This window comes from Loxodonta africana, chromosome 22, assembly GCF_030014295.1.
Source record: "Loxodonta africana isolate mLoxAfr1 chromosome 22, mLoxAfr1.hap2, whole genome shotgun sequence".
Classification (NCBI taxonomy): Eukaryota; Metazoa; Chordata; class Mammalia; order Proboscidea; family Elephantidae; genus Loxodonta; species Loxodonta africana.
In genome coordinates, this window is record NC_087363.1 from 30,582,901 (window position 1) to 30,603,420 (window position 20,520).

At 44.9% G+C, this 20,520-nt stretch overlaps 1 protein-coding gene across 8 annotated transcripts in view; it reads right to left on the reverse strand.

Moving 5' to 3' along the window:
• Positions 1 to 20,520, reverse strand: part of TRAK1 (trafficking kinesin protein 1) — a 170,123-nt gene that overhangs the window by 51,265 nt on the left and 98,338 nt on the right. For all 8 annotated transcript variants that reach the window (XM_023547840.2, XM_064274752.1, XM_064274751.1 and 5 more), the window contains one exon: positions 4,906 to 4,982. In XM_023547840.2, the coding sequence (XP_023403608.2) occupies positions 4,906 to 4,982 (77 nt within the window). The remainder of the gene's footprint in view (positions 1 to 4,905; positions 4,983 to 20,520) is intronic.

Below are 20,520 nucleotides of genomic sequence, written 5' to 3' on the forward strand. Positions count from 1 at the left end.
CTTTATTTAAAAAAAAAACTTTCAAAATAGATAATGCATACAATTGCCATACTTCATAGACAAAGACAGTGTTAAGGACACAGAATTCCCCATGAGTTCAGTGGATGACACCATTTTAGAGCAGAGTTGTACACAGAGGAGGAGCGTTACTGGTACATGAAGGTACGCGTGCCTTTCGGGAGGAAAGATGTTCCCTGATAGTGGAGGCTGGAACAGATGCCATCACCAAACACAGACTTATCGATCCCTCAGGAGCCATTCTGCTGCTGGCTAGATTCAACGGGATCGCTTTTAGAAGGAGGTGGGAGAGTGGAGGAGAGCTCTGGGAAATGAAATCACTTTTGAAGTCTATATTAATTACTCTCTTCACCTGGGGTAAAAATGGGACTGTGCAGTTTGGGGCATCAGATCCTACACCTGCGAGTACTACCACTGGCCTTGGGTAAATGCCTTCAGCTTAAAAAAATCAGGTAGACTCTAGGTTAGTTTTTTTCAGTCCAAAACCAAGAAACGAAACCCGTTGCCATCGAATCAATTCCAACTCATATCAACCCTACAGGACAGAGTAGAACCATAGGGTTTCCGAGGAGCAGTCAGTTGGTGGATTCAAACTGCTGACCTTCTGGTTAGCGGCCAAGCTCAACCACAGGTTAAATAGTCCATTAAGGAACTGAGAAGTCATTTTAATATCAACAACTCACATTTTGTTGTAAATGAAATACAACAGCACAGGATTTAAAATGCCAAAGTGTATTACATGTAATAAGGGTTAAGTATTTTTTCAACTTCTGCTTGTCAAATATTTACATACACACTTATGTGAGGACTAGGTCAAACCCAAGAGTCACGGTCAACGAGTTTAACCGCTCCAGTTGAACCACCCTACTGTAAAACCGTGAGAATCTGGGTTCTGTTTGAACAACCCTGGGATCCAGTTCCCTCAGCTGTTAAACACAGTAGGGTGGAAGGCAGGCCAGCTGAGGTACCCTTGAAAAAAATCTTCTAGCTTTATGATTCATTGAGTTGTATGGGGAAACGAATAAGCAGCTCTTATTTCTAACTTCTTACACATCCACCAAATCACTCCACAGGGCAGCACTGCACCTTTCTTTGCTAACCAAAGGAATTCCACCAAATTACTCTCAAAGCAGAGCCCTGGTGGCAGTGGTTAAGAGCTTGGCTGCTAACCAAAAGGCTGGCTGTTCCAATCTACCAGCTGCTACTTGGAAACCTTTCAGGACAGTTCTACTCTGTCCCATAGAGTTGCTATGAGTCGGAATTGACTTGATAGCAATGGGCTTGGTCTTTTTTTTGTGCCGGGGGTGGTGGAGGGAGGTACTAGCAAAGCATTTGAGGTGAATGCATACTTTGGGAAGACTCACTCGACAGAGATCTGGCTCCCTCTTGCATGGATGATGATCTCTCTCCTCTAGGGCTTCCACAGTCACCAACATGTAACCACTGTCACCACTGTCCCAGAAGCCAGCCAGGTATCACGTCCAATAAGCTGTACATAGCCCCAACTTATCCCCCCAAGTTGTGCCCTGACCTTCCATAAATACAGTAGGTGCAGAGATGGCCCCTGCAGGGAACAAACAGGATTGGTGACTCTACCAAGTCAACCAGGAGGCACATCTCTGCGTATTTATCCTTGCTGGTCACAGTCTCTACAAGAAGAGTTCTTATCTCAGGTGGCCCTTTATCAATCCTCAGGCTCGATAAAATAAACCAAGCCCATTGCCATCAAGTAGAATCTGACTCACAGCGACCCCACAGAGCTTCCAAGGCTATGAATATCTACAGAAGCAGACTGCCATATCTCTCTCCCATGGGCCACTGGTGATTTTGAACCACCGAATTTCAGTTAGCAGTTGTTCACTTTAACCACTGTGCCACCAGGGCTCCTTTCAGGCTTGATTAATAGTTGAGCTTATTTGGTTCCTGGAGGAAAGTGATCCTAAGGAAGTGTGTGAGAACATCTGAACACCTGCCTCTCCAGGTCCCACTCAAACTTAACATCCAGTCCAAGTGGCTGCAGCCGGCTAACACCAATGTCCATTTCTCTGCCTAAGTGTGTTCTACAAAAATTGAACTCAAATCTACAAAATTTCTCTCCAGAACAAGTTCTCAGCAGATGCTCGATGCTCATTGGTTCAGTCCCCTCAGGTGTGACAAACACTGTCATCATGCAACCAAGTGGCTAAGTTCCAACAAGCACAGACATCTGTATGCCTCAGCCACATTTTGTATGCGCATTCCACTGCAAATAAACCAAGCAAACACGGTAATAATGAAGACCTGGCTGGGCAAGGCTTCCTGTTGCATACAAAAACCCAAGAGGAATGTGAAACAGCAGAGTAAGAAAAACAAGTGGAAGAGGGAGCTCAATGATGAAGCCCTTTATTCCTACATATTACACCCCAAACCCCAGATCCAAGGGCTTCCTGACCCATTGATGGCACAGTGAGTTCTTGCCTGGTCCACACTGAGCATTTAACCAAAAATCTAATCTTTATAGTAATTATAAAGAAAACTGTCAGCTGGGATAAAAGCAAGAAGTTATAACAAATATTTATGGATGAAATGAAAAAGCTAAACAAGTTATCACAGTGTCTTTGGTTTGTCTAAACTTACTAAGGCAGAGGGCAGGTTGGGTTTCTCTTTGACAACTACAGGAATGAAAAAATCTTTTCCATTTCTTACAACCAGCCAACACTGATAAACATTCACTTCTAAAAACAGGAAACCATTAGGAAATGGCCATTAAATTAAACGACAATGAGAATGTTGTTCTCAGTTGCTGTCAAGCCAATTCCGACTCATGGCGACCCCATGTGTTACAAAGTAGAATTGCTCCATGGAGTCTTCTTGGCTGTAATCTTAACGGAAGCAGACTTCCAGGCCTTTTTTCTGTGGTACTGCTAGGTGGGTCGGAACTGCCAACCTTTCAGCTAGCAGTCAAGCATTTAACTGTCTGCACCTGCCAGGGACTCCACAATGAGAGTAAGAGACTACAGATAAATCATTTAGACTCTTGGAAATAAGTTATTAAAAGAACTAGTTCCTTTATTCCCTGGGAAACGTGGACTGGTGGACCTCATTCTAACTCTGCTTGCTCATTCTCTGAGGCTACGTGTTGCTTAAAGTGACTATCCCGTGCGTCTCAGCCCCTTTTTGCCAATGAAGACTTGCACTGACTGACGTACCCCCCAGAGTCAGAGAATAGCCTGCCTCCCACGCTTAGTAGCTGACTCATCTCATTCACCAATTTCAGGATAAAAAGCATGACTAATGGGCCAGAGGAGGAGGCAAGCTGTACCCAAAGGGAAATTCTGCACAAAGGCAGGACAGAAAAAGCCATGGAACCCTCTTCTCCTTAGAACCAGAAGCCAGCCCTCACACTGGTGAAGGGCTGTACTCAGGCAGCCTGTGCAAATCCCCCTGGCACCCGCCCATATGCGGCAGGCAAGAAAACCAAAGCCAACGAGCCCAGGAAATGGACTCACTGCCAATGACAGGCACAGCACATTACAACTGTCACATCACCAGCGTGGGCACGTCCGGGGTAGTTACACCTTAACCAGGAAATCCGCCCAGTTGCAAAGAAAGGCAGTAGCTCAGATGGGATGCTTATCAGAACAAGGAAAAGACACAGATACACACAGACCCCTGCCAGGACAAGCCTCTAAAAATAAACCAGACCAGGCACAACGAAAAGGCACCTGAAGAAATTACCCTTCCACATTCTTTCCAGCAACTCAATTAAAAAAAAAAAAGATAAGCATATACCTTCTATACAGTGAGACTCATTTAGGAAACTAACTGGGAAAATGGAATTATTAATTAATAATCAGAGCTGTAAAAGGGTTCGAGGCCTCTGTTCCTTTGGAAGCAGTCCTCACGTACCCATGCAGAGGGGTGGCTCGTCCTGCTGAGGTGCCGCTTGGCACCTCCAGCCCAAACTCAAGGGAACTGAGACGAGCAAGAAGTAGACACTTACAAAGGCAACATGCCATGGAAAACATTACCTGGTTCATGTTTTTAAGGTAAAAATATGCCATCGACAACCAATTAACCATTTTGACAAAGACTTGGCAGAACAGTAAACATAACCACAAGCAACTGAGTCACACAGCACAGCGGTTAAGGGCTTGGGCTGAAAAGCCACTGTACGATCACTGGCAAGTCTTCTGTCTTCTCAGATTCAGACACTCGGGGGCTAACCAAAAGGTCAGGGGTTCGAACCCACCAGCTGCTCCATGGGAGAAAAGATTTGGTGATTTGCTCCCGTGAAGATTTCAGCCTAGGAAACCCTAGGGGCAGTTTAACTCTGTCATGTAGGGTCGCTGTGCGTCAGAGTAGACGCCACAGCACCTAACAACATCAACAACTGTACAATGAGGGGAGGAGTGGCATCTATTTCTGAGAGCTCCTGTGAGAATTAATGAGACAAGGCAGGTACAACACTAAGCTCTCAGTACATTTTACTCCTAATACTAAGCATGATCATACAGGCATTTACTGGAGGCCTATGAGTTCCAAGGGTTAAAAGGGAGAAAGAAATCACCTGACAAGGTCCCACCTTGGAAAAGTTTCTGTCTAACTCAGCTGGATAGACGAATTCCTCGCTCAGGGCTTTGAGGGGCCATGGTGATTAGGGACCCTTCAAAGGTCCCCAGTGAGGACAAGACTAAGAAGTCATGAGCACCAGAGGTACCAAACGGCACAAAAGGTCAAGAACGGGAGAGCAGGAGGCTCATCCCAGTGATGAGAGGAGGGTTCAGGAACACCAGCAAGGATGTGGTCTGGAGCGCCACTGAGACAGACAATAATCAGTTGATTTAGATTGTTTTAATCAATCTAAACTACAACCAATTATAAACACCTTTCCCCCAAAACACTTACCTCCTCAAGAAGACGAGTAACAGCATCTATGTCATTGTATGTTTTAGTCATCTGGCCAACTCTTTCAGCACATAAAACTGGAAGAAATAAAAATGACAATGAAATTACCAATGATGGCACAAATCTGCCAAGCAAATGACTGATCTAAAAAGGCAGCCGTAAGTGTGCCTACATATCAGACACAACGGGTCATTGGTTTTGCCAGATTCAACCTCCGCTGTACCCAGGCACCATTGGTTTTTATTTATAGTTACAGTGAGGAGCCCCAAGTTTCTGGGGAAGTGTGGTTTCAATCCCTGTGAAGCCCTGGCACTGTGTGCGTTTGTGTCTGCGCCTGTGTACTTCCATGTGAGTATATTCAGAGGTGGTGCTGAGGGCAAGGCACCAGAGAGGAAAGGGGTCTAGGCCTTGTGTAAACGCCAACTGAAATGTGTGGAGCAGGGTCAGCAGCACAGCATCTGAAAAGGCCTGTAGGATCTAGATTCCACTAACCATACAGACCCAACCACATGAACAGAATGGGATCTTTCAGAAGGCAGCTATCAGTATCATTACTAAACAGCAGTTGTAAGCTGATAATTTCATAGTGGCATAGTCCCCACCCATACCCGCAATGGCCTCAATTCTAAAGCTGTGCAACTAGTTTCTACACCATGAAAACTAGGGCGATAGGTATTTTTTAATCCACATCAAAAAGGTAATTATTACTGCTTTGTAAACCTTCATCTAAAGTACAATAAAAAAAAAAAGGTTAACTGTTAATGCCACACACATGCATGCATGCACGTACACAGAGCAATTATTTCATTGAATGTATAATATACTGTGGTCACAGAGGCTGCACAGAGGCCACGTTACAACTGTGTGTCTTTGTTCTCCTGCTGGAAAAAGGGGGAGTGCAAATAAACAAGGCTTTAATCTGCTGGAAAATCTCAGGGTTGGTTTATTTTAAATCAATGGCAAGGAACAGATTATAGTTCAACAAACACCAAGAAGGTAGCATGGGTTGTTTCTACGGGGGAAGCTGTGAATGTAAATGAGTTTAGTGCCAACGTCTAAAAATTTTTTTAAACCTGCCATTTTTAGGTGATATAATAACTTCTTAGCAATTCTTGGTAACTAAGTCTTCTAGAAAATAACTCTGTAAGAGTCAAAGCCTCAGCTCAGCTTTCGTAACGACCCATATTCAGTAACAGCCCACGCAACACATTTGGGAATTGAAGTGTATGACTAAGTCAAACTCGGTAGCATTACCAACCGCAAACTGCAACTGGAATTCAGTAGGTCTCTAAATATTTTATTAAATGCAAGTAGAGATCATCCCAGTGAATGAGCTCATGGAAATCTGATCTGTTGGAATGATTTTCTAGCTCAAGGAGGAGATCTGAAATCTGGTTCCAAATCTGAAACCGTAGTGCTACTCCCAACCCAGACGCAGCAGTGAGAGCCAGCAGAAGGGGCTCCTGTTTCCAGACCCTGGGACACCGGACACTTCCCTTGCTGGAGCCCTCCAGCCCGAATAGCGAATGGCGGCTGTCAGCTGGCTAGCTTCAACAAACATCTGAACCAAACTGCCCTGACCACCTCCCCTCCTACCAATTCTGACAGAGCTGCCAGGCAGGGAGATTTATAAGGGTCAGTTTAAACCAGAGTCTAATTTGATGTAGATGGAGTCCAGCTCAAATTGGTCTAAACAGTTAATCAGCTCGGGGTCACGAGAAATTTGTGTAAGTCTCCTTAAGTGAAGGTCCCTATGCCACCAAGAGGAATTGGTTTCCATCCTGCACTCCCATGCTGTTCAGCAACCATGCTGAGAAAGACTCTGGGCCCCTCTCCGGCCAACACACCTCAATGAAAGCACTGGCACCCCCGTTTCAGGAACCAGGAAACAGACCGCAAGAGCTAATGAATGGCCTGTGTGTTGCCACTTGCATTCTGATTGCCTGCTAATGCCAACCTTACCCGCCTTGAAGGACTAAGTCCTCTGCTTTCCTTTGGGGAGGAGGACGGGGAGAACCCCAGGCTATATCTTGGCTCATCTGGCTCTTTTTCACTTTAAAACATAAGAGAATAAAATCCGCGACTGCTTCTTCTCTAGCACTGGGTCACTCAAACACTACACTTAAATTTTTAAAGCTGATTTTGAAATTGAGAATTGTGGTTATTCACGTAGTTTATCACCGTGTAGATAATCTCATGCAGTTGTGAGAAATGATACAGAGAGCTCCCGTGTTCCCTTTACCCAGTTTCTCCCAACAGTAACATTTTGCAAAATTATACCACTGGACGCCCTGCTAACACAGAGCTGAAGCCACTCCAGAAGGCCACCTTTCAGCCAAAGATTAGACTGGCCTGTGAACAAACCGTAACACATGTGCGGACCGTGCTTGTTAGTTCAATCAAGTGGACGAGGCCAAACAGGCAACACTTGCCAAAAACTAAAGACAAGAAGGCAGGAAGGGACAGGAAAACTGGACAAGTGGACACAGAGAACCTGGGGTGGAAAGGGAAAGGGGGAGAGTGCTGACACACTGTGGGGATTGCAAACAACGTCACAAAACAATATGGGTACAAATTTTTGAATGAGAAACTAATTTGTGCTATAAACTTTCACCTAAAACACAAAAAAATTGAAAAAAAATTGTAGTAGAATATCAAAACCAGGACTCCAACACTGATACAATCTACCGATCTCATTTAGACTTCCTCAGTTTTACTTGTATTCATTGGTGAGTGTATGTGTGCATACAGGTGTTTATATGAGGTTTTATACAATATTATCACCTATTAGATTCCTGTATCCACCACAAGGATCCCTCACGCTGTCTTTTCTGTAAAGCTAATTTTAAAAAGCTTTAAAATACTTAAACAACTGAACCCAATAAAATGCACACTTGGGCCAGAGGTTTTTTCAGCATTCACCTGTCCAGCACGTATCTTCACCATGCACGTAGTACTGGGAGGTTAGTCGTGCCCTTTCACATCCCCAAGAGGGGACAGCTGCAGCTAGGGGTGCAGAGGGGTGGAGGGGCCTCCCCTAAATCCCTGGGCCTTTGCCCGAAACTAACTACAGAAGTCCTTGGAAACCCTACGGGGCAGTTCTACTCTGTCCTATAGGGTTGCTATGAACCGGAATCGACTCGACTGCAACAGGTAACTAGAGAAGTTGGACACATAAATAAAAAAGCACTGTTTACCCCGAGCTATGGAAGTACATGTGCTAGTGTTCCAGTCATGTTTTAAAAAATACACAAAGCTCAATTCTGAAAGAAAATAAATGTACAACAGGAAAAAATTAGGATACCCACAAAAATACTAACATTCAGCTGGGGATTATAAATTTTTTTCTTTTTCACATTCTTTTTTAAAATCTCTGTAGTGAGACTGCACTAATGGAAAAAACTTAAAATAGATATTTTAAAAATATACAGCTGACTACAACACAGCGTCCAGGGATCCTCCCTGAGCTTCCTTTTAAGAGAAATGAATAATAGTAGCAGCAGACCTTACTATGGCCAGGCACTGTTCTCAGCATCTATGCAGATTATCTCACTTAATCCTCAGAGCAAAACTACGGGTAGGCACTTATATTAACCCCATTTTGTAAACAGGAAACTGAGGCCCAGAGAAGCTAAATAATTGGCCCAATGTCACACTGCTAGTAAGTGGAGAATTTCAAAATAAGTACAGGCTCCCAGCATTGTCAGCAGCTAACACTTGTGGAGCCCCTGCTACTTTGAGGGATTTAATATGGTTCCTGAATTGAATCCTCACAACAACCTGCTGGTTTGCTGTTGTTAGGTGCCGTCAAACCAGTTTCGACTCATAGGGACCCTATGTACAACAAAACAAAACACTGCCTGGTCCTGTGCCATCCTCACAACCACTGTTATGCCTGAACCCACTGTCGCAGCTACTGTGTCAATCCATCTTCTCGAGGGTTCCTCTCTTTCTCTGACCCTCTACCAAGCATGATGTCCTTCTCCAGGGATTGGTCCCTCCTGATAACGTGTCCAAAGTACGTGAGAGGAAGTCTTGCCATCCATGCTTCTAAGGAGCACTTTGGCTGTACTTCTTCCAAGACAGATTTGTTCGTTCTTCTGGCAGTCCACGGTATATTCAATATTTTTCACCAACATCATAATTCAAAGGCATCAATTCCTCAGTCTTCTTTTTTTTTTTTTTAATTTTTACTGTGCTTTAAGTAAAAGTTTACAAATCAAGTCAGTCTCTCACACAAAAACCTATATACACCTTCTTGCTACATATTCCCAATTGCTCTCCCCCTAATAAGACAGTCTGCCCCCTCCTTCCACTCTCTCTTTTCATGTCCATTCCCCCAGTTTCTAACTCCCTCTAGCCTCTCATCTCCCCTCCAGACAGGAGATGCCAACATAGTCTCAAGTGTCCACCTGATCCAAGAAGCTCACTCCTCACCAGCATCCCTCTCCATCCCATTGCCCAGTCCAATCCCTGTCTGAAGAGTTGGCTTTGGGAATGGTTCCTGTCCTGGGCCAACAGAAGGTCTGAGGCCCATGACCACCAGGGTCCTTCTAGTCTCAGTCAGACCATTAAGTCTGGTCTTTTTATGAGAATTTGGGGTCTGCATCCCACTGCTCTTCTGCTCCCTCAGGGGTTCTCTGTTGTGTTCCCTTTCAGGGCAGTCATCGGTTGTAGCTGGGCACCATTTAGTTCTTCTGGTCTCAGGCTGATGTAGTCTCTGGTTTACATGGCCCTTTCTGTCTCTTGGGCTCATAATTACGTCGCATCTTGGGTCTTCTTTATTCATTGTCCAGCCTTTTGCATGCATATGAGCAACTGAAAATACCATGGCTTAGGTTAGGCATGCCTCAGTCCTCAAAGCAGCATCTTTGCTTTTGAACACTTTAAAGAGGTCTTTTGCAGCAGATTTGCCCAATGCAATACGTCATTTGATTTCTTGACTGCTGCTAGCTATTATAATGGTTATTCCACAGATAAGAAAACTGAGGCCCTGAGATGTTAAGGACCCAATTAAGGTGTCAGCAGAGTGAGCTTGCATCGCAGGAAACGAACTAGGTCAGTGTGGCTCCTGTGCTAAGCCAGGGAACAGTTGCCATGAGGTAAAAAGGATGCCAGGGTTAAGGGAGCCACAAATCAACCATGTTCAGAAGTGCTGTAAGCTGAGCAAAAAGCATCTGTGGTGTGGGGAAAAGGAAGAACCCTGACCACAGAGGTCTTCATAGGACACTCTGCCACAGCCTTGCAGCCCCTTAATTGCTGTATCTTGAATTTCCCTTGGGCCAGAGTGAAAAAAATGGAGCTTTACCAAATAAATCCACTTCTACTCAAAAACATGCCTCCCCCCCAAAGTAAAGTCACAGTCATCAGGCTCTAAAGTAACTTAATCTGGTAAAATTATGGTTCAAGTCCTAGAAAAAGAGGTTATGTGTAACACACCTCCTATAATAAAGCCGAGACACAGTACACACACCGCACCCCTAGCACTATCTAATATTAAACAACATTCCTCATCACGTAGGAGGCTGTGCCCTGAACTAGACACAAGGACACAGGCAGCCCCATGGCCCTGTCAGGACAACCCTGTGGGGCAGCGTCTGCTCTGGGGCATGTGGGGCTTGAGAAGTCCCTTTAATAAGTTTGGACTTTCACCTGGGACAACGGGAGGCCACTGCAGAGCTGTAAAAAGGGCAGTGTTCCTATGAGGTTTATATATCAGGAAGTATTCTGGATGGTTGTTGTTAGCTGCCATGAAGTCACGCTGTGACTCACGGTGACCGCACACACAATGGAAGGAAACACTGCCCAGCCCTGCGTCACCCCAGGACGGGCTGCAGATCAGGCTGTTGTGATTCACAGGGTTTTCACTGGCTAAGTTTCAGAAGTAGATTGCCAGGACTTTCCTTCTAGCCTTAGTCTAGAAGCTCTGCTGAAATCTATTCAGCATCATAGCAACACACACGCCTCCACTGACAGACAGTGGTGGCCGCACATGAGGTGCACTGTCTGGGACTTGAACCAGGGTCTTCCACATGGAAGGCAAGAAGTCTACCACTGAACTACCAAAGAAATGAGGGAGGGCACAAGGCAACTTTGCATGGCCAGAGTCCAGGCTGTTGGATTAATCCAGGGAGGAAATCAGGGTGGTACCTGGAATGGAGAGAAGTGGACTGTTTGCTTGAGAAATTTAAGAGGGAAGACTGGGTGAGGGTTAAAGCAAGTAGTTTAAGATGGGGCCTAGGTTTTTCATTGGGACAAAGGGGACAAGAGCAATCCATTTCCAGGGCCTAGTGTCTCCCTGTGGGGCAGTTCTACTCTGTCTTATAGGGTTGCTATGAGTTAGAATCGACCTGATGGCAATGGTTTTTTTTTTTTTTTTTGTAGTGTCCCCTGCAAGGAACCCTGGTGGCACCATGGTTAAGCACTCAGCTGCTAACCAAAAGGTCAGTGGTTCAAACCCACCAGTTGCTTGCTCTGCAGGAAAAAGATGTGGCAGTCTGCTTCTATAAAGATTATAGCCTTGGAAACCCAGTGAGGTGGTTCTACTTTGCCCTACAGGGTTGCTATGAGTCAGAATCGACTCAATGGCAAGGGGTTTGGTTTTTTTAGTTAGTGTCCCCTGTAAGAAGGGCATGTGAGACCGAAGGGGCTGCACAAGTGAAATTATAGTTGCTGAGGTCACCGTGGAACGGTGAGCCAGTCAGAGGGCTGTCCCTACCCACAGAGGCAGCAGGATCACCTGAGAGAAATACCTCCCAGGAGCTGGAGGTGCTCAGTCTTGGTTTGGGAGAGTCCATTTGTGCTGAGGAGAAATCAAGTGCTTATTTTTGGGAGAGCAAGTACAGTAAGGAATCGTGAGTAGCCCTCAGCTGGCTGACCAGAGAAAGGGAAACCTGTGATAACAGCTGTGGCCACTAATGGGGTGCGGGTGGTGGTCACGGGAGGTATGCAGTAGCTCCACAGAGTTCTTTAGTCTGAAAAATCGGCAGAACAACTGTTATAGTAATTAAACCTTTCCCCAAACAATTTTAAGAGTACCTTCTGGCAACTATTTTTTTAGCTCCTGTTCAAAGCAAGTGAGATTCCAGCCAAGAAACTCCAAATCGCTACTGTGTGCTGGGCCCTGAATAGAATCGAGCGCCGGCCTAATGCCACGGAGATTGGTCAGCGGGAGCTCAGGACAGGGACCACCACAAGAGGAGAAATCAACTGGGGGGAGGGAAGCAGGGTGCCACTGGGGTTTTGACCTCGGGCAGGGTTGGGAGAAATGGGAAGGGGTCTGCCCTTTGGGCCAGACAGAGGCTGCTGCAGAGTTCAGGTGGTGGCAGTGTTGGCTGAAGAAGAAAAATCCAAGCGCTATTTAGAAGGCCAGATCCATGAGGCCTGGACAGGATGGGGTGGATAACTTCAGAGTCCCCTAGCAACTCCCTGCTCTCCCTAAGGAACCCAGATCTTCATGTTATGTGTCAAATTAATAGGCCTGATAAGCCCTCCTTGACATTTTGGCCTTATCGGTTTTCTCCCAAGAAACTACAGTCAGAACACCTCACTTCTCACTGGTGTACTTTATTTCAGCAGAAAGATCCTCATAAGGTAGTTAGAACAATTAAGCCCCCATTAATTCTTCACCTAATTCTAAAAACATTTCTCCTACTGATGTCAGTTTTACAAGTCTTTAGAGTGAGTGAATGAATGAATGAATGAATATTTTATATATACACACACACGTGTGTATATATATATGTATGTGTGTATATATATGTACGTATATATAACCAAAAACCAAACTTGTTGCCATCGAGTCAGTTTCAACTCAGCAACCCTACAGGACAGAGTAGAATTGCCCCATAGAGTTTCCAAGGAGCGGCTGGTGGATTCGAACTGCCAACCTTTTGGTGAGCAGCCTAAGCTCTTAACCACTACACCACCAGGGCTCCTGTATATATATACATATACATACATATATAAAACACCCTAAACCCTTAAGAGGAATCTCTTGCCTTAGAACTCGAAGACCAAGAAGCCAATATCCATGAATGGAGAAAAGATATTCATGGCTGCCCATTTTATTTGCATTTTGGGTTACTTGTGTCATGGATTGAACTGTGTCCCCCAAAATATCTGTCAGCTTGGCTAGGTCATGATTCCCAGTATTGTATGACTGTCGACCATTTTGTCATCCGATGTGATTTCCCTGTTTTGTAACTCCTATCACTATGATGTTAATGAAACGGATTAGCAGCAGTTATACTGATAAGATCTACTAGACAGTGTCTTAAGCCAATCTCTTTTGAGATATAAGAGAGAGAGAAGTGAGCACAGAGTTGTGGGGACATCAAACCACCAAAAAAACTGTGCTGGGAGCAGAGAGCTTTCCTGTGAACCCGGGGTCCCTGCAGCTGAGAAGCTCCTCAACCATGAGAGATTGATAACAAGGACCTTCCTCTAGAGCTGACAGAGAAAGAATACCTTCCCCTGGGCTGATGTCCTAAATTTAGACTTGTAGCCTACTAGACTGTGAGAGAATAAATTTCTTGTGGTATTTCTGTTATAGTAGCACTAGATGACTAAGATACTTAGCTAATGCATTTTGCCTTAATTAGAGGTCATTTAAGTACGCGCATTTCTCAAAAAAAAATTTTTAACCCAAACTCCATCTGCCCCCCTCAATTTCTCCTTCTAGCTTCTTGTGCCTTAGCAATAGTAAGAAACTTTTTAAATTTCATAAAAGTCAATTTTTATTTTCTATAACTTTTATTATGAAAACTACAGGCATATTGAATAAATAAATTTTCAAAACAGGCACGTACCCCTAGAAATTCTGATATGCCTCAGTCTAGGCAGGAGTTAGGAAGCCCTGGTGGCACAATGACAAAGTACTCGGCTGCTAACTGAAAGGACAGTGGTTTGAACCCAACAGCCGCTTCGTGGGAGAAAGGTATGGCAGTACTGCTTCCATAAAGATTTACAGCCTTGGAAACCCTAAGGGCAGTTCTACTCTGTCCTATAGGGTCACTGTGAGTCGGAATGCACTCAACAGCAATGGGTACTCAGGAGCTGGTAAGAGGTGTCAGAAAAATGGTCCACAAGCCAGTGGATTCTCCCTCCCTCCCTTTGACAAGCAGCAGTTGTCAGGGGAGAAAGCATCACTACACCTGCCCCTGATCCTCCAAGAATTAAACCTAATAAATACTTAATGACTGCCCTGTTCACAGGGGAAGGGGTGGAGGGTCAGAACCTTCGAGAAACAGCTAAAATGCTTCCTGTGAAGTTCTAAATGAGTCACCATTGGTGCCAATTTCTAGGCATTACAATACAGATGTCCTTTAAAGCTTTGACTACAAACCTTTGAATTTAAAGTGTCACAGATCTGCTTAAAAAGCTTCCCTAGCTCTGCCACTTCCTATAAGCAGCAGCCTCAATATACATACACACAGAGACAATCTTACCTGCTGCCGCCGCCCCCGCCCCCCCACCTCCAAGCCTACTTTCCACCGTAGCTCATCCACACCCAATGATGCCATGCTCAGGTGTCTGGCCTGGCACTTCCTATGTCTGCTGTTTCCTTCAGTGGGGACTGTCCTCCCCATGCCCAACACAAGGAAGAACACCCATGGCGCTGGCTAGTCTCAGCTATTCTGTCTACTTTCGAGTCTTTGTCATGGAGCAGTTGTTTACGGTCTATTTTCCCTTGGAAGCCAGACACCTAGACTGGGCCAACATGGCCACACACTTTTGATGAGGGGAGCATCTTAAAATGGCAGCTTTGACTCGGCTGTAGAGCAGAAACCCCACTTATCTCTGCCAGGCATGGTGCCGGCTGGGTGATGCTTTATGACAGGAAAACTGAGGCTAGGAGAAGTTAGATGAGTTGCCTAAGGTCACAAAAACATTCAAAGCCTCCTAGGTATCTACCCAAGAAAGAGAAAAGCACAGGCCCACACAAAAACTTGCAAGCTGGTGTTCCTAGCAGCATTATTCACAATGAACAAAACATGGAAACAATCTGAATGTCCATCAACTGGTGAATGGATAACAAAATGTGGTACACATTCATACAATGAAATATTATTCAGGCATGAAGAGAAATAAAGTCCTGGTACATGCTACAACATGGATGAACCTCAAAAACATGCTCAGTGGAAGATGCCAAACACAAAAGGCCATAGATTGTTATGAATCCACTCATGCAAAATGTTCAAGAAAGGTAAATCCATAAACCGAGAGCAGATTAGTGGTTGCCTGGGATCAGGGGTAGGAGCAGAGCTGAACTATAAACAGGCATGAGGGATCTTACTGGGGGGAACGCAAGTGTTCTTAAACCAAATTATGGTAATGGATGTACAACTCAGTAAATCTAGTAAAAATCATGGAAACTGTCCAGTTAAAATGGGTGGATTTTATGGTCTATAAATTATGTCTCATAAAATTGTTTTTTAAAGGTACTAAATAGCATGCAAATGAGCATCCCTGAGCCACACCATATTCCCGCCACTACCTCGTTAAATCATAACATAATTATTATTGCAATCCCTGGTCTTCCAAAGGCCACAGGAGTGTTCTCTGACAGCAAAATTGTCCGGGAATACCAAATCATCCCTTAGGAGACCAGCACTGCTTATGAAAGGCACGTTCAGGGACTAATCTGCCCCACACACACTAGCTTATTTTTCGTTAGATAACTGACATTAAAACTTGGTCACATGGCAGAAAGAATTTCATGATACATCCACAAAAAAACCAAAAGCCATCTCTCTCCAATTACTTAGAAGAGTTTGACTTTTGAGCTCTCTTCCCAGACACAAAGCTCTTCTATCACTTCTCCTAAGTTACAGCCAAGTTCTTGGAGGCTCAGCCAAGTCCCCCATTTCTCCTTTAATATCTACCTTTGAAAGATTTTAAATTTAGCCCCATTTTCAAAAAATTATTTTTTTATTGTACTTTGGATGAAGGTTTATAGAACAAACTAGTTTCTCATTAAACAGTTAGTACACATATTGTTTTATGACATTGGTTAACAACCCCACAACATGTCAACACTCTCCCTTCTCAGCCTTGGGTACCCTATTACCAGGATTCCTGTCCCCTCCTGCCTTCTAGTCCTTGCCCCTGGGCTGGTGTGCCCCCTTAGTCTTGTTTTGTTTTATGGGCCTGTCTAATCTTTGGCTGAAGGGTGAACCTTGGGAGTGATTTCATTACTGACTAAGCTAAAAGGGTGTCTGGGGGCTATACTCTCAGGGTTTCTCCAGTCTGTGCCAGGCCAGCAAGTGTGGTCTTTCTTTTTCAGTCAGAATTTTGTTCTACATATTTCTCCAGCTCTGTGTGGGACCCTCTATCGTGACCCCTGTAAGAGCAGTCAGTGCTGGTAGCCGGGCACCATCTAGTTGTACTGGACTCAGTCTGGTGGAGGCCGTGGTAGATATGGTCCATTAGTCCTTTGGACTAATCTTTCCCTTGTATCTTCAGTTTTCTTCATTCTTCCTTGCCCCCGAAGGGGTGAGACCAGTGGACTATCCTAGATGGCTGCTCACAGGCTTTTAAGACCTCAGACACTACTCACCAAAGTAGAATGTAGAACATTTTCTTTATAGACTACGTTATGCCAATTGAGTTTAGATGTTCCCTTAGGCCATGGTCTCCATAGCCCTCACCCCGCGATTCCATCCCTCAGGGAGTTTGGGTGTGTCTACGGACCTTCCTCCGAGACCTTGCCTTGTATAGGTTGTGCTGTTAGCCAAATTTTTGTTATTAGGTGCCAAGGAGTTGGTTCTGACTCATAGCAACCCTATGCACAACAGAATGAAACCCTGCCTGGTCTTGCACCATCCTCACAATCGTTGTTATGCTTGAGCCCATTGTTGCAGCCACTGTGTCAATCCATCTTGTTGAGGGTCTTCCTCTTTTTTGCTGACCCTCTACTTTACAAAGCTTGATGTTCTTCTCCAGGGAACTGATCCTTCCTGATGACATGTCCCAAGCATGTGAGACATAGTCTCGCCATCCTTGCTTCTAAGGAGCATTCTGGCTATAATTTTTCCAAGACAGATTTGTTCATTCTTTGCCAACACCATAATTCAAAGGCGTCAATTCTTCCTCAGTCTTCCGTACTCACCCTCCATGTTTTACGCATAAGAGGCGGTTGAAAACACCATGGCTTGGGTCAGGCACAAATGAATTAAACTATAAGACACAAATTTATTGTTGTTAGCTGCCACTGCATTGGCCCCAGATTTGTGGTGACGCCAGGCAAAAAGGAATGAAACACTGCCCAGTCCTGTGCCAGTCCCATTATTTGTTGTGCATCAGACCGTTGTAAGCCATAGAGTTTTCCTTGGCTGATTTTCAGAAGTAGATTGCCAGGCCTTTCTTCCTAGCCTGGCTCAGTCTGGAAGTTCCACTGAAACCTATTTAGCAACACAAAAACACGTATGCCTTCACTGACTGACAGATCGTGGCTACGCATGAAGCATGCTGGCTGAGAATCGAACCCAGGTCTCCCACATGGTAGGCAAGAATTCTACTACTGAACTACCACTGCCTTGAGACATATATTACTAGGTTTAAAAAACAAAACAAAACATAATGGTTTTGATGTGGCCCATGAAGTGGGTAAAGGAACAGGTGAGGGGCCACAGTACTCGGTAATAAAAACTGTGCCATTTCTTAGTAGCTAAAACAAAATGAAAAAGGCCAAATAATTTATTTTTATTCTTGTCTAAATGTTCCCACGTCAAAAATGGCTACAGGAGGGCAGCCAGCACAAACTTAATTTTTACAAATGTCCCCTGTCCTTTCCCACCTGGGCTGTGCAAGTCACATGAAGACAGCTGAGTCTTATTCATCTTGGGCCAATACACAGTTGATGCTCAAAAAACAGAAGATTTTTGTCATGGATTGAATTGTGTCCCCCAAAAATGTCTGTCAACTTAGCTGGGCCATGAGTTCTAGTACTGTGTGACTGACCACCATTTTATGTGATTTCTCTATGTGTTCTAAATCCTATCACTATGATGAAATGAGATGGATTACACACAAACAAAATTGAGATGGATTAGTGGCAGTTATATTGATGAGATATATAAGATTAGATAGTGTCTTAAGCCAATCTCTTTGAGATATAAAAGAGAGGAGTGAGTGGAAAGACAGGGGACCTCATGCCACTGAGAAAGCAGCACTGGGAGAAGAGTGTGTCTTTTGGATCTGACGTTCCTGCGCAGAGAAGCTCCTAGGCCAAGGGAAGTCTGATGACATGGACCTTCGCCCAGAGCCGACAGAAAAAACCTTCTGCTGGGGCTGAAGCCCTGATTTTGGACCTGTAGCCTACTAGACTGTGAGAGAATAAATTTCTCTTTGTTAAAGCCATCAACTTGTGGTATTTCTGTTATAGCAGCACTAGATGACTAAGACAATTTTGCTTTATTCCCGGACCAACCAGCGTTTGCAAAGAACAGCTCGTCTTCAACCAACACCCCAGAGAGGGGTGAAAACATAAAAGTCTCAGTCTAGATCTCATCAGAAGGTACCCTGGTGGTGCAATGATTAGGTGCTTGGCTAATGGAAAGGTTGGTAGTTTGAACCTACTCAGCTGCTCCACAGGAGAAAGACCTGGCAATCTGCTCCCGTAAGGATCACAGCCTAGGAAACCCAATAGGGCAGTTAACACATTTTACATATTCTCCATTTAACAAACCAGGCAGAGAGAGAGAGAGGCCCAGTGGCCTGTTCAAGGTCAGGCAGTGCATAACTGTGAACTTAAACTCAGGTATACTGGCTACTGTAATCATTCACACCACCCCAGAGTGGGAAAGCCAGCATGGGTCTATGACGGCCATTTATCACTGGGCCATTTAATGAGGGCCTACACGGTAATAATGGGGACACTGATGATTCAGTGCTAGCATTCTCACCTTTCATGAAGGAGACCAGGGTTGGATTCCCAGCCAATCCATTTCATGTGCAGCCCCCGACTATCTGTCAATGGAGGTTTGCATGTTGCTATAATGCTGAAGAAGTTTCAGCGGAGCTTCCAGATCAAGATGGACTAGGATGAAAGACCTGGTGATCTACTTCCAAAAATCAGCCAATGAAAATCCTACCAGGGATCACAATAGTCTAATCCACATCCAATCACGGGGATGGCACAGGACTGGGCAGTGCCTGGTTCCATTGCGCATGGGCTCCCCACGAGTCGTGGGCCAACTCAACAGCATCGAACAGCAACAACTCAGTGATAACCAAAAAATGGCTCACTTCTGAGTACTCACCACATGCCTGGTACTCTGGTAAGTGCTTTATGTATATCATCTCATTTAATGCTTATACCCACATCATAAGAATATTTTAGACGTGGAAATTGCTCAAGCTCACAGAGCTATTGTGGGAAGGCCTGGTCCATTTGACTCCAAAGTTGGAGCTCTTAACCACTGCTTATTTAAGTGAATAAATGTATCCTGCTTCAGTGAAGTGAATTACTTAATATGGCTCTTCTAGCCATAGTCTTGTAACTCCCACCAAATGACTGGGTGAGACTATACAAATAAGGTAGTTGTGGCCCACCAAGGGGATGGACAACTTGCTAATAATGTAAATAAGGTAAAGGGCACCCTTGTGGGGATGGAAGCCTAACGAGAGGATTGGTCAGTTTTGCCATCTCACTAGGCTTAAAATTAGCCATCCCAGAGGCAGGAAGGGGAATCTCACCACTGCCAAGAAAGAAAAGCCCAGACTGGAGTGTGTCCTTTGGACCTAGGATCCCTGCACTGAGCAGCTCTGGAACCAGGAGACTGAGAGAGAGAGCTATAACACCAAAAATGGTGAGAAGCAGCAGCAGAGAAAATAACAGCAGCTAGGGCAGCAGCAGAGGCAGAAGGCCAGCAGAAAAGGGTGACATGAGCTTCCCAGCTCACAGAGTGAGAAAGCTGAGTGCCTTCAGGCAAAGGCTTGCAGGCAGAGTATGGTGCCTCCAGGTACTTGGCGGAGCTAAGTCTGCAAGAGAGCTGAGCACCTTTGGGCCAAGGCTTACTGGTGGTGTGGGATGCCTCTGGGTACTATCAGCAGAGCTAAAACCGTTTTTTAACACTTGTCTGAGTAGGGCAGAAGCCAGGCGAAGGGGCTGAGGGCCAGAAAGAGACCTGCCTGGAGGCACGGCTGAGAAGAGGCTGTCCTGATAGAAGAACTGTATCTTGAGCTTTCCTGAACCTGAACTGCCAAATTAACAAACCGGTAGAGAAGTACAGCGCTGTGGGAGAGACAAGCACTGTGGGAGAGACAAGTGTTGTGGGAGGGACAGTTGGTGTCATAACTGGTAAAAAACGTTGGAGGGTGGAGGTATGTCTGACCTCAGCCTCACAGGAATCAGGCTTTGGCTACTGATCTTCATTCTCCTTCCTCCTTGTGAGGTTAAGAGAAGGTCAGATACCTCTCTCACCCCCACCTCAACCCTGCCATCATTCTTACAGTTGGCATCAGAAGCAGGGTTTGTTGCAATAGCTCCAGACTCATGGGAACACAGGACTTTGTAAGAGAAAGAACGAAGGGGCATGGGAAGTGAATTTTAAAAAATTTTAGACAGTTACTTTGGTTGCTGTTACCTGTAATGGCTGAAAGTATGAGATG